Here is a 12,788-nt window from a genome sequence, read left to right as displayed (position 1 = left end):
GTGAAATATTCAATATTTTTTGGAACAAATTAAATGAGTCAGTAGTCCATTTGATATTATCTGAACCAGTAAGACTCGATCAAAAATCAACAATTGACTTTAAAATTTTTTTGACAAATATAAGAATCTTAGAAATTCATAACTCAGCAGAAAATTTAGAACAATTTTTCATCCAAAACAAGCAATTAACCGAAATATTTCTAAAGGAGGAACAAATAAGTGCCGATGCTGATAAAATTGTGATTGGACCAAATTTTCTTTCAACCTTAGAGCATTGCAAATCTTTAAAAAATTTAAAAATTAATTGCAAAATTCCATTAGAAGCCACATTTCTCAATGAATTTTTTGCCGAATTGAATTTTAATTATTTGGCAGTGGATGATATATTTTTCGATTGTTATCCGATGCGACAATCGAACGAAAGCCCTGACTGTATTGTAGAACAAATGGAATTGGAGTTCAAAATTGATGAATATTCCTCGAAACTACATGTTAAACCACTGTCAATAAAAGTTTTCGATAAAGATGAAAATGATAGTTGCGACGAAAATTGTTCAGAAGAGCATAAAATCTTCAAAAGTGAATCAGTGACAAATTTTAGTGCCAAACTATTTTATGCAAAAAAATGTTCAAATTACCTCACAAGTTGTATCGAAAGTTTTCCATCCGTAAAAACGTTTGCCTGGAGAAACAATTCTGTCAACGATCAGCACCTTATAAACTTAATTTCAACAAAATTGAAAAATTTAACCGATTTTTCGTTCGATTGTTTTAAATCAACTGACGTAAATTGGCCGAGCTTTCCAAACATGAAAAATTTACAAGTTAGATTCCTGACATCGTCAAACGAGAGCTTTGTACGATTTCTAAAAGCTTTTCCAAATTTGAGACAATTAAAGGTTATCGTACATGCCGGAGTTTTGGCAGATGACCTGGTGCAACTAATTGCTCGACAACTTCCTTCGTTAAAAATTTTGGATATTTATTGTCACAATAGCGAAACCACGAGTGACGGAATCAAAATTATTGGACAAAAATTGTCACAACTGGAATTTTTGACTATTCACTGTTCAGAAAATAAAAACATAATTTTAGAACTTTTCGGAAAATTGAGGTTTTTGAAGAGACTGTCGTTGTCAGATATTTTAAGAACATATTATCGAAAGGACTTTGAGGAAAATCTAAAAAAAAGTTCAAGTCAGTCCCAAGCTCAAAAAGTCCCAATTTCATATAAAATTAAAAAAAATATTTTTCAGTTTTTGCTTGGAAAAATTTTTCTCATAATTTTAAATTTTTTCCCAAATTTCAAAGTCCTAACGGAAAATGAAAACCAGATGAGCATCAATAAAAATATCCCAAAAGAAATTTTAGAAACCATTTTTGGATTCCTGGACAAGAAAAGTCAAATAAGATGTCGCCAAGTTTGTAAACTTTGGTTTGAAATTTGTTCTTCAAGTACGACGCTGGACCGAACATTGGACCTTAGAGACTCGTATTTGTCACTAAAATCAAATCCCGTGAAAACTTTCATTTCCACAAATTTTAAATACAATCGTATTTTGATGCATGACACAAAAGAGGAATTTGTCTTCGAAAATCTAACTGAATTCTGGCAGCACATCGGCAAGCATATTGAAGAAATTTCCCTAGAGAACAACTATCAGCTATTGCATGCCCTGAGATCCGGTTTGCGGGAAGAGCATTTACCACAACTGAAAAAATTAGAAATTCATTGTCCAATTTTGCCATTGAAACTTTCGCACAGATGGATTTCTATTCAAAGAAAAATTAAAATACTCACAATTGTAGTTATGAACTCGTTCTTGTTGTGCCTATTGATGGACGATTCTAATAGCATTTCCTTTGAAAATTTTATTCCAGTTCAGGAAATGATCAACACCGAAGAAGTTCGATTGGTTTATAAGTCATCGGATAATTTTCCACTGACTTGGCTCATGGCTTTTCCAAAACTTCGCTCGTTAACCATAATTTTCCATAAGGGAGTGTTGGTTAAAAATGTTTACGATAAACTATTTAATGAAGGGATAAATTTTAATAATTTAACAACTTTTTTAGTTGTAATGCATGAAACTTGGCTTTCAAATGAGCTTTTTGAGCATTTTTATGAAAATTTTACAAAAGTGGAATCTCTTGGAATTTGTATTAAAACAAAAAATAAAAATAACGTAATTAATTCCAGTAATTTCCAATCAATTGTGACAAACACTTTTGCAAAAATGGTATATTTGAACGAGATTTATTTAATTTTTGTTAATTTAGCTGACAACGAAATCATTGAAAAAAAGTTGTATTATAACAATGGAAGAGTAGTTAACAAATCACACAGAACATTTGATAACATTTGTTTTAAATATCTTAAATAATACTTTGGCCGCTCCAAATTTTTTTTGAACTTTTTGTCCTATGCCCAATTTCAAAAGTCGAAAATCCAATGGGGCAAATAAAATAAAATTGAGCGGCCTAAATTTAATAAAAAAAATTGTTAAAATTTTAAAACGAAAGAACTAATTTTTCATTTACGATTCTTTTCAACTTTTTTTGATTGAAAATTTTTTAAAAATTGTAATTTACACAATAAAATGTCTAAGTTGAATGTGAAAAGTATATGAAAAGAATTTTTAAGTAGAAATCAAATTGAAAAAAAAAATCAAATTATTTTCAATTTAGTGTCAAAAAACTTGAAAAAAATGTTTTCTCGTCAAACTTCTGATTGCACAAGTCAAATAATAAAATTTAGTCTCCTAAGTTTATTTTTAATTTTAATTAACAAATAAATGTTCAAATCTATTTTTGGCGTTTTATTAATCAAGTTCCTTCAAATAGTTAATTTTCAAAAATTAAATTAATTTTCTTGAGTGACAGAAATAATTGTTAATTATCGTGTGATAATTTTAAAATACGAACGACATTAATAAAACTCATTTTCAAGTAATCATGTAAGACAATGTACCAAGTTTTCAAATGATCTTCCCAGAATTCGGCTTTAAAATTATTCTCCATTCGAATTCGCTCCAAAAGAGGGATCACGTTGTTGTACAGGTAAGCAATCGTTCCGGGCAAATCTTTGTACTCATCAATACTTTCAGCTAAATAATTTTTTAAATTTTTAAATTCACTGCGGTTCATTTCTCTCATCATTGCTTCGGTGTTCATTGAATTAGAAAAAACTGTTTCTAGTTTTGACAAACTTTTGAATAATCGAATTTCTTGTGCCAGAGAAAATCCATTGACATCGTGAAGTGCAAAATACTAAAAAAATTAAAAATTAAATTAATTAAAATTTTAAGAAATAAGTCCGCTCCAAGTTTATTTCGAACTTTTTGTCCCAAAAACTTTTTTTTCAAAATCCCCCAAAAAAAAAAGTTTTGAAATACTTTTTCTTAAAAAATACAAAAATTCTTAAAAATTGAAATTTTAAAAAATAAATAGAAAATTTCTTGAAAAAATATGAAAAAAAGACCAAAAAACGGTCAATTTTGATGAAATTTTTAACTTTTTTTATTTTGTCCCATTGGATTATCAACTTTCGAAATGGGGCATGGAACAAAAAGTTCAAAAAAAAATTTGGAGCGGCCTAAGTTTCATTTACCGTCAGATCTTTGCAATATTTGATTACATCATCGACCAAACTATTGTTGTGAGCCAGTTTAGCAGTTCCACCTTCGCCAGGAAGAGTTAGTTTCTTCAATGTCAATCCAGATAGTACCGGTAAAAACTTTGTATGATTAATTTCTGTTGTGCCATAGTAATAGTAAATTTCTAAATCCTCTATATTCGGCGATCTTACTGCCATTTGCGTGTAAAAGTCCTTTTCGAGGTAACGAAATCCTTCTCCTTTTAACTGAACGACTTTTAAATCAGGCAACGATGGCCATGAAGGTTGAAGAACGTACCGATTTTCGAATATAGTTTGGACCGAAAGCGACTCAAGTGATTTAAGATCCTTGACAGAAAAATTATTGCAATCAAAAAGAGTTTTTATGGATATCTAAACGAAAACAAAAATAATTAATTAATGTCAAAAGGTAAAAACATGAATAAAAACACTTACTGTAGACGTTTCAAAAGTCAAGTTTTTCAACTTCGGCATGTATTGGCAAATCACGCGAAAATCCAAATCTGTCAGTTTCCACTCATCAACATTCAAGGACTCTACGTTGGGGAATTTTGATAAGAGCTCATCAAAATTCGTAAGTTTTTTGTCCGGTCCATAAATTTCCAAATCAATAACACTGGGAAATTTCGTGGATTTGTGAAAAGTTGTGAAATGCATAATGGAATGTGGAAACTTTGAGTACAATTCCAATCGCTAAAATATAAATCAAAACGAATAAAAAATCATGGAGAATTTAATAAATAAAAATAAATCACCTTTAAATTGTTAAACTCAGCCAAAGGTGCAATATCCAGCATCTTTTTGTCAATTTCGATTTCGGTAATATCATCTGCAATTAATTTTGCTTCTCCGCAAAAATTGAATTCTGACCAAACTTTAACAGATTCTTTCTCTAGATCATCGGATCCTATGATAGCATCCAAAAGTGTCTTTAATTTTGGGTCAAGAAACGACGCAAGAGCATCAGTATTTCGTTTGAGTACAATAGATTTGGCGCTAAAATGCTCGAGTGACGGCAGTTTCTGAATGTCCGGTAATTTTTCGAGTTTTGAGAATTTGTCTTCTATCTTTATCGATTTAAGTTTGGGTGGAAAAGTAAAATCACCGAGATACTGTTCATCGCAGACTTCCAAAGACTCAAGATTGGGTAAGTTGGCGTAGAGATCATTACTAGAGCTTATGGAGGTATAAATGAAAATATTGAGAAAGCGGACTTCATCTCCAATCAACTTAATAAAGTTGATAAAATCATCGAATTCCTCCTCATCTGGCAACCAGGAGATCAACAATCGCGAAAAAACTCGCTTTGTTTTGGTGGATGACAACCTGGCCTTAAATGTTTGATAAAGAGATCCCGTTGGAGAAAATTCCGCGTGACCAGACAGTTTGAGAGTATTGTCGTCTTGAAAATATTTGTTCAGCAGTTCCATCCAAAAATTGGAAACACGTCTGGCAGTTAAACGATCTTTTGTTGGTAAATTCTTGAAAATCTCTCGCAACATCTAAAAAAAGCACAAAATGTCCATTAGCGTTGCCAGTTTTGAGGTTAAGAAAAATAAAACTCACTTCGTTCGGCAAATCAGATATTTTGCAGTCAACCTTTGGACGTTTATTGGAGGTGAAAATACAATCCTCAAAAACAATTTTACGCTTCATTGTTGTAAATAACTTGGTAATTAACCGGAAAATTTTACCAAAAAAGTTGTTGGCAAAACGCGCACACAAAACCAAAGCTTACTTTGACGATATATTCCCACATTACACGGATGTGTAAATTGTCACTCTATGTCGCATGTGGATTTTGGAGGGGGGGAGGAGAAAAAATTATTTAATTTTTTTACTACTCTTTTTAGCGTTTTTGAACGGTAAACGTTGATTATTCACATTAATTATTTTTTTTTCATTATTTTAAAGTTTTAAGTCAAAATTGAAATAAAATTTCACAAAATAAAAATTTAAGAAAAAAATAAAAAATTTGGTCACGTGACTCAAAAATTTTTCCATCTATATTTTGATAAACAACGCGTTTTTAGAGTTTTTAGAAGTTTATAATTAATATTATTTTAATGTAATTTAGGCCGCTCCAAATGAAACTTAATAGTTTTGTCCGATGCCCCATTTTAAATTCGAAAATCCAATGGGGCAAAATAAAAAAAAATAAAAATTTCGTCAAAAATTACAGTTTTTGGTGTATTTTTCAAGAAATTTTCAAGAAAAATTTTTAATTTTTGTATTGACAATCGGATTTTTGTATGAATTTTTTCATTTTGTATGAAAAAAAGTATTTCAAATTTTTTTTTATTTTGACCCCCCTACCCATTTTTATTTCAAAAATATTTTCATTTGGGAATCGGGGCATGTTCCCAATGCACAAAAAATTTTCCCCATATAAGAGTTTGAAATTATAACGAAAAATCAACGGAAAATTTAAATTTTATTTCAAAAATTTTTCATTTGGTGCGGCCTTACCTATTTTTATCGTTTTCAATCAAAAATTAGCCAAAAAAAATCATTTTTTTCTAAATATTTTTATTTTTCCCCCTGATTTTTTTCGGCAATGGGGGATGGGTGACATAAAATTAAAAAATTAAATTTAATGGCCTATAGACTTCTTCAAAAAAGAAAACTTAAAAATACCGTTTGAAATACCAAAATATTTATGGGAGACAAAATATAAAAAAAAATTCAAAAATCAAATCAAAAACTTTTTTAAATGTTTTTTTTAATCAAAAAAAATTTTTTTTCAAAATTTTCTATTCATGTTTCTTCAATTTTCAGAGATTAAATCAATTAAGTTTTTAGTGACAAAGAATAATTAATCAACAGCAACGTATGATTTCAAAATACGACAGACATTAAAGTAGTTCAACTTCAAATAATCATGTAAGACAATGTACAAAGTTTTCATGTGTCTGTCAAAATACGTTGAATCGAAATTCTTCTCCATTTGAATTCGCTCCGAATGGGGAATTTCATGATTGTACAAATACGAAATAGTGCCAGCCAAATCCTTGTAATCATAAATACATTCAGTCAAATATCTCTTGAGTTTCTTACTGTCAAGGCGTGACATTACTCTGCATGTCGAATTGGTTGCCATCGATTCAGATGTAATTACTTCAAGTTTTGGTAAACTTCTGAATAAGCGGAGCTCTTGTGCAAGAGAAAATCCGTTAATATCATGGATTTCGATATCCTAAAAATTAAAAAAAAAATTAAATTTAGAACGTTCTAGATTAGATTTAACTTTTTTGGATTTACCGTCAGATTTTTGCAATGCTTGATTACAAGATCAATTAAATTAGTGTTGTGAGCCAGTCCGACGTTTCCTCCCTCGCCTGGAACTTTGAGCTTTGTTAGTTTCAAATGGGAAAATATGGGTAAAAATTTTGAATGATCATTTTCTACTGAATCGGTTGCATAGAAAATTTCAAAAATTTCTATTTTAGGTGATTTTTTAACCATTTGAGTGAAAAAGTTTTTTTCAAGGTAACGAAATCCGTCTCCTGACAAACTCACTTTCTTCAAATGAGGGAGAGTGGGCCATGTTAATTGAGATGAAGACATATTTTCCGCTTTTGTTTGAACCGACAGTGATTCAAGCAACTTAAGGTCTTTGACTGAAATATTGTTCAGATTAAACAGCGTTTCGATAGTTATCTAAAAAATAGAAAAAAAAAATTTTTAATTATAATTAAGATCTAATTATAATTAATTAATAATTAAGATATAATTAAGAAAAAACACCCGATGCCCCATTATACTAAAATATTATACTAAAAAAAATTTTTTACTGATTTTTAAAAAAAATCATTTTCGGTAATTTTTTTAATTTTCAGAGGTGGAAAAAGGACATTTTCCGAGATCCAAAATCATTTCTCAAAGTAATGAAAAAAAAAATGATTTTAATGAAGTCAATTTAGAACATTTAAAAAAAATAATTTTCAAATTGCAAACTTTTCTAATTTTTCTTTTAAAAATTTGAAATTTCTCTATGATTTTTGAAGATTTTTCCTCTGACCACAAATTTTCTTCTCTGAACTATCTCGTCTTTCATAAAATTATTCGACTTATTAAACAAATAAACAAATCTAATATAAAAATCGAATAAAAACAAAAATATTGGTCAAAAATGAAAAATTGTGTAAATTTTATCGTTTTGTGTGAAAAAAAAATTTAAAGATATTTTTTTTATCTTCCCTTTACGAAAATTTTGAACTAAAGATTTTCATTTAGAGCAGTCTAATTATAACAGCTAATAATTATATTAACAACACTTACTGTAGACGCATCAAAAAACAACTTTTTCAATTTCGGCATATTCTGACAAATTGTGAGAAAATCGCTATCTGTAATAATCCATGAATCGATACTCAACGTCTCTATATTGGGGAATTTTTTGAGAAGCTCACTAGAATTCGTTAGTATATCGCCAGATCCACTAAATTCCAAATCAACAACACTTGAAAACTGAACGCGCCTATGAAAAGTTGTGAAATGCGTTACCGCATGCTGATAATCTGTAGAAAGTTCCAATTTCTGAAAAAAAAAATCCGATGAAAAATCATTAAAATTTGATAAAAGAAAAAAAATCACCTTTAAGTTGTTGAATTTAGCTAAAGGCGCAATATTAAGTATGTTTTTGCCAATTTGAGCTGTCGTCACATCGTCTGCAGTAAATTTAGCTTCTCCGCAAAAGTTGAAATCTGTATCCAGTGTAATCGTATCTGATTCAAGAACGGCGTCGCCTATAATAATATCCAACATTTTCTTAAATTTTGGCTCAAGAAATGACGCAAGAGCATCCGAATTTTGTTTGATGACAAGAGATTTTGTGCTGAAATGCTCGAGAGATGCCAACTTCTGAATGTCCGGTAATTTTTCGAGTTGCGTGAACTTATAATCTATCTTAATAGACTTCAGTTTGGGCGAAAACGTTAAATCACCAAGTGATTCTTCATCGTAAATCTCCAATGATTCCAGATTAGGCAGATTGTCGTAAAGTTCCTTGATTTTTTGCGTAAAAGCAAAACCGGAAATTTTGAGAAAACTAATTTCGTCTCCAATTAACTTGACGAAGTTGATCAAATCTAAGTATTTTTGTTCTGGCCACCATGAGATCAGCAATCGCGAAAAAGCTCGCTTTGCTTTAGTGGAAAATAATCTCGCCTTGAATATTTTGTACGGAAATCCCGTTTCAGATAAATCCATAAAGCCAGTTATTTTAAGAGTATTGTCGTCTTGGAAATATTTGTTTAGCAGTTCCATCCAAAAATTGCAAACACGTCTGGCAATTAAACGATCTTTTGTCGGCAAATTCTTAAAAATCTCTCGCAACATCTGAAAATTAAACAAAATTTTCGTTATCGTTGTCAGTTTTGAGGTTAAAAAAAATAAAACTCACTTCATTCGGCAAATCGGATATTTTGCATTCAATCTTCGGACGTTTGTTTGATGTGAAACCATAATCCTCAAGAATCATTTTACGTTTCATTGTTCTGGATAAATTTATTGGAGAAAATTACAAGAAAAAAGTGGACGACGAAACGCGTACATAAACAAATAGTGACTTTAACGATAAATTCCCACATTAGGCCGCTCCAAATGAAAATCAAAAATAAAGTCAAAAATTTTTGAAAATAAAAAAAAAGTTTTGAAATACTATTTTTATACAAAATGACAACTTTTTTTTACTTTTTTGACACTTGAATTATATTTTTATTGTTTTTTAATGATCTTCTTTAGGATTTGCAAATTAAAAATTGATTTTAAGTTAAAATTTAAAAAATAATAATTTCATAAAAAATTTTTTTTCAAAATTTTTCAGTAATTTTATGAAAATTTTTTAGAGAATTGCTTTGAAATTAATTTTAAATAAGAAATTCCCAATGTAGATACCCTAAAATCAAGTACATATATGAAAACTATAAAAATAGACAAAAAACGGTAATTTTTGAGGAAATTTTCAACTTTTTTTTTATTTTGCCCCATTGGATTTTCAACTTTTAAAATGGGGCATCGGAGTTTATTTTTTTTAAATAAACTATAAATTACCGTTATTTTATTTGTTTTGAAATATTTTTATTTTTTTTTAATTATTTAAAATATAAAAAAACTAAAAATTTAATCAAAAATGACCGTTTTTTGGTGTGTTATAATAATTTTTCAGAATTGTTCAACTTTTACAAAATTTTCGTAAATTAATGAATTTAATATTTCTAAATTTAAACCTATTTTGAATAAGCAAATATCAAAGTAGATAGTAAAAAAACATCAAAAATATTATTTAACTCTCAAAAATTGTTAAACTTTTATCATTTTGCTTGAAAAAAAATATTTCAAAACTTTGTTCTGTTTTGAACGGGGGTTCCAAATGAGGCCCCCTCATTTCATTTTCAAAATATTTGGACTTTTTTTTTTGATTTTTAATTGGAACGGCCGAAGTAACACATTCATGTTATGTGGGAATTATTCGTCGAGTCAACATCGCCATTTGTATCGTTTTGTGCGCGTTTTGTCGACTTTGTTTTTGGTATATTATTCACATTTACCAAGTTATCACCATGAAACGCAAAACTACTCTCGAGGATTACGGCTTTACAACAACGAAATGTCCAAAAATTGTTTACGAAATATCCGATTTGCCGAATGAAGTGAGTTTTATTTTTTTTTTAACCCCAAAACCGACAACGATAATGAACATTTTGTTTTTTTTCAGATGTTGCGAGAGATTTTCAAGAATTTGCCGACAAAAGATCGTTTAATTGCCAGACGTGTTTCCAATTTTTGGATGGAACTGCTAAACAAATATTTTCAAGACGACAACACTCTCAAACTGACTGGCGATATGGATTTATCTCCAACGGGATCTCTCTACCAAACATTTGAGGCGAGACTGGCATCTACTAAAGCAAAGCGAAAGTTCTCGCGATTGATGATCTTACGTTGCCAGATAAAAAAATTGTCGATTTTATTGAATTCATCAAGTTAATTGGAGATGAAATTCGTTTTCTCAATATTTCCTATCTCTCATCCACGAAATTTATCAATGATCTCTACGCCAACTTACCCAATCTTGAGTCGTTGGAAGTCTACAATGAAGAATATCTCGGTGATTTTACTTTTTCACCCAAACTAAAAGTGATCAAGATAGGATACTGGCTCACACAACTTCACAAATTACCAGACATTCTTAAAATAGCATCTCTCCAACATTTTAGCGCCAAATTTATTTACATCAATCGAAATTTTGATGCTCTTGTGCCATTTCTTGACCCGAAATTGAAGTTATTGTTAGATGATATTTTTGGAAAAATGATCCTGTAGACCTGATAATGCTATTGGATTACATGCAGAGTTTAATTTTTGTGGTGAAACTAAATTGACTGCAGACGACGTAACAAAAGTGAAAATTGACCAACAGATGATAAATATTGCGCCATTGACTGAATTTATTAACTTAAAGGTGATTTTTTGTAATATTTTTTTTTATCATTTTTTAAAGCTTTTCATTTCAGGAATTGGAACTGCATTTGAATTACGAGCATGCCTTCGCAGATTTTGTATCTTTTCACGGGTGCATTAAGTTCACGAATGTTACTGCTTTGGAAATTTATGGACCTTATGGTTCTACTGTGACCCTAACACATGCCGATAAATTTTTCCGAAAATTTCCGAATTTGGAGTCGTTATTTGTAGATGAATGGGTTCTAACAAATGAAGATTTTTTGGCGATTTGTCAATTTATGCCGAAATTAAAATATTTATTTATTGAAAGCTCTGAGGTTAGTTAATTAAACTTTTAAAATTTATTACAAAAATTAATTTTATTTTTAAATTTTCAAAATTTTAATATTTTTTAGATATCCGTCGAAACTCTTTTTGATCTCCATAATTTTTCGCTAAAAGACCTAAAATCACTTGAGTCACTTTCGATCAAAACTAAATTTGAAAATCTGTACTTTTTTCAACCTTCATGGCCATCTTTACCTAATTTAAAAAGCGTTAACCTGCAAGGAGAAGGATTTCGCTGCCTTACACAATGTTTTTTCACACAAATAGTAGAAAGATCTCCACGAATAGAAAACTTGGAAATTTTTTATGCGTACGACTCGGAGGAGTATAATCACTCAAAGTTTTTGCCGATACTTTCTCGTTTAAACTTAAAGGATCTAATTCTTCCTGGGGAAGGTGGAAGTGCTACATCGACTCAAAACACGAAATTGGTTGATTCTGTAATCAAGCATTGCAAAAATCTGACGGTAAATGAAATTCTTTTCTTAAAATTTTAACTAATTAATTTTAATTTTTTAGTTTTTCGGAATTCACGATGTTAACGGGTTTTCTCTGGCACAAGAGATTCAATTGTTCAAGAATTTACCAAAACTTAAAATAATTAATTCTGATTCAATGGATGATAATCGTTACTATTGTAGATATATGGAACGCAAAGACTTTGTAGATTTGAAGGAATATTTGGCTAAATATCTTTATAAATACAAAGACATGACTGGAACGATTGCTTACTTGTACAACCATCAGATTCCTCTTCCAGAGCGCATTCAAATTGAGAAGGATTTTGATACCAAATACGACGAAGATGACTTGAAAATATGGTATACTGTTTTACGTGGTTACCTTAATATGAACGATTTGGATTTTTGTCGTACTTTGAAATTTCATGTGCACTAAATCTTTTTTGTTTCTTTTCGCATATTTTCGATAAAAAATTTTGAATGAAATATTTCAAAAATTCTCCAAATAACAAAATAAAATATTAAATTTTTAATTAATATTTTTAAATGCAAAGTTTTTTTTTCAAACAATTAAAAAATTTTTTGAACTTAATTTTTTATTCAAAAAATATTTTAAAAAGTTTTTCTAAGGCGAATAAATTTAATATATCCATTTTTTGTCTCCCCCTCCGATTTTGTCGAAAAAAATCAAGGGGAATTAAATATTAAATTGAAATATTTTTTCTTTTTTTATTTTTTAATTGAAAAATTACTGTTTACGTTGAATTGTACAAAAAACAAAAAAATTCTTAAATAAGGCCAAAACAACAATCCCAAATGTTTCACGTTTCATAGACCTTCTATAACAAAATGTATATCGAGTAATTGAATATCTTTTTATGTAAAAACGTTCACTT

The 12,788-nt window shown here is 29.5% G+C and overlaps 3 protein-coding genes across 3 annotated transcripts; 1 reads left to right on the top strand and 2 right to left on the bottom strand.

Moving 5' to 3' along the window:
- Window positions 1-2,814: 2,814 nt before the first annotated feature.
- On the bottom strand, window positions 2,815-5,376 carry LOC134829978 (uncharacterized). Its single transcript, XM_063843301.1, has 5 exons — window positions 5,204-5,376; window positions 4,393-5,139; window positions 4,073-4,330; window positions 3,611-4,009; window positions 2,815-3,270 (listed from the first exon to the last, which is right to left on the bottom strand). Exons 1-5 carry the CDS (start codon window positions 5,291-5,293, stop codon window positions 2,893-2,895), a joined length of 1,872 nt encoding a protein of 623 aa, XP_063699371.1. The 5' UTR covers window positions 5,294-5,376; the 3' UTR covers window positions 2,815-2,892.
- Window positions 5,377-6,371: 995 nt separating this feature from the next.
- On the bottom strand, window positions 6,372-9,195 carry LOC134829979 (uncharacterized). Its single transcript, XM_063843303.1, has 5 exons — window positions 9,042-9,195; window positions 8,234-8,977; window positions 7,919-8,176; window positions 6,899-7,297; window positions 6,372-6,833 (listed from the first exon to the last, which is right to left on the bottom strand). Exons 1-5 carry the CDS (start codon window positions 9,129-9,131, stop codon window positions 6,453-6,455), a joined length of 1,872 nt encoding a protein of 623 aa, XP_063699373.1. The 5' UTR covers window positions 9,132-9,195; the 3' UTR covers window positions 6,372-6,452.
- A 1,786-nt stretch (window positions 9,196-10,981) lies between these two features.
- On the top strand, window positions 10,982-12,354 carry LOC134831580 (uncharacterized). The gene is made up of 4 exons (XM_063845336.1): window positions 10,982-11,102; window positions 11,155-11,421; window positions 11,500-11,898; window positions 11,951-12,354. Exons 1-4 carry the CDS (start codon window positions 11,061-11,063, stop codon window positions 12,326-12,328), a joined length of 1,086 nt encoding a protein of 361 aa, XP_063701406.1. The 5' UTR covers window positions 10,982-11,060; the 3' UTR covers window positions 12,329-12,354.
- The last annotated feature ends 434 nt before the right edge of the window (window positions 12,355-12,788 follow it).

This window comes from Culicoides brevitarsis, chromosome 2 (genome assembly GCF_036172545.1).
Source record: "Culicoides brevitarsis isolate CSIRO-B50_1 chromosome 2, AGI_CSIRO_Cbre_v1, whole genome shotgun sequence".
Classification (NCBI taxonomy): domain Eukaryota; kingdom Metazoa; phylum Arthropoda; class Insecta; order Diptera; family Ceratopogonidae; genus Culicoides; species Culicoides brevitarsis.
This window is presented reverse-complemented; position numbering and strand designations above follow the sequence as displayed.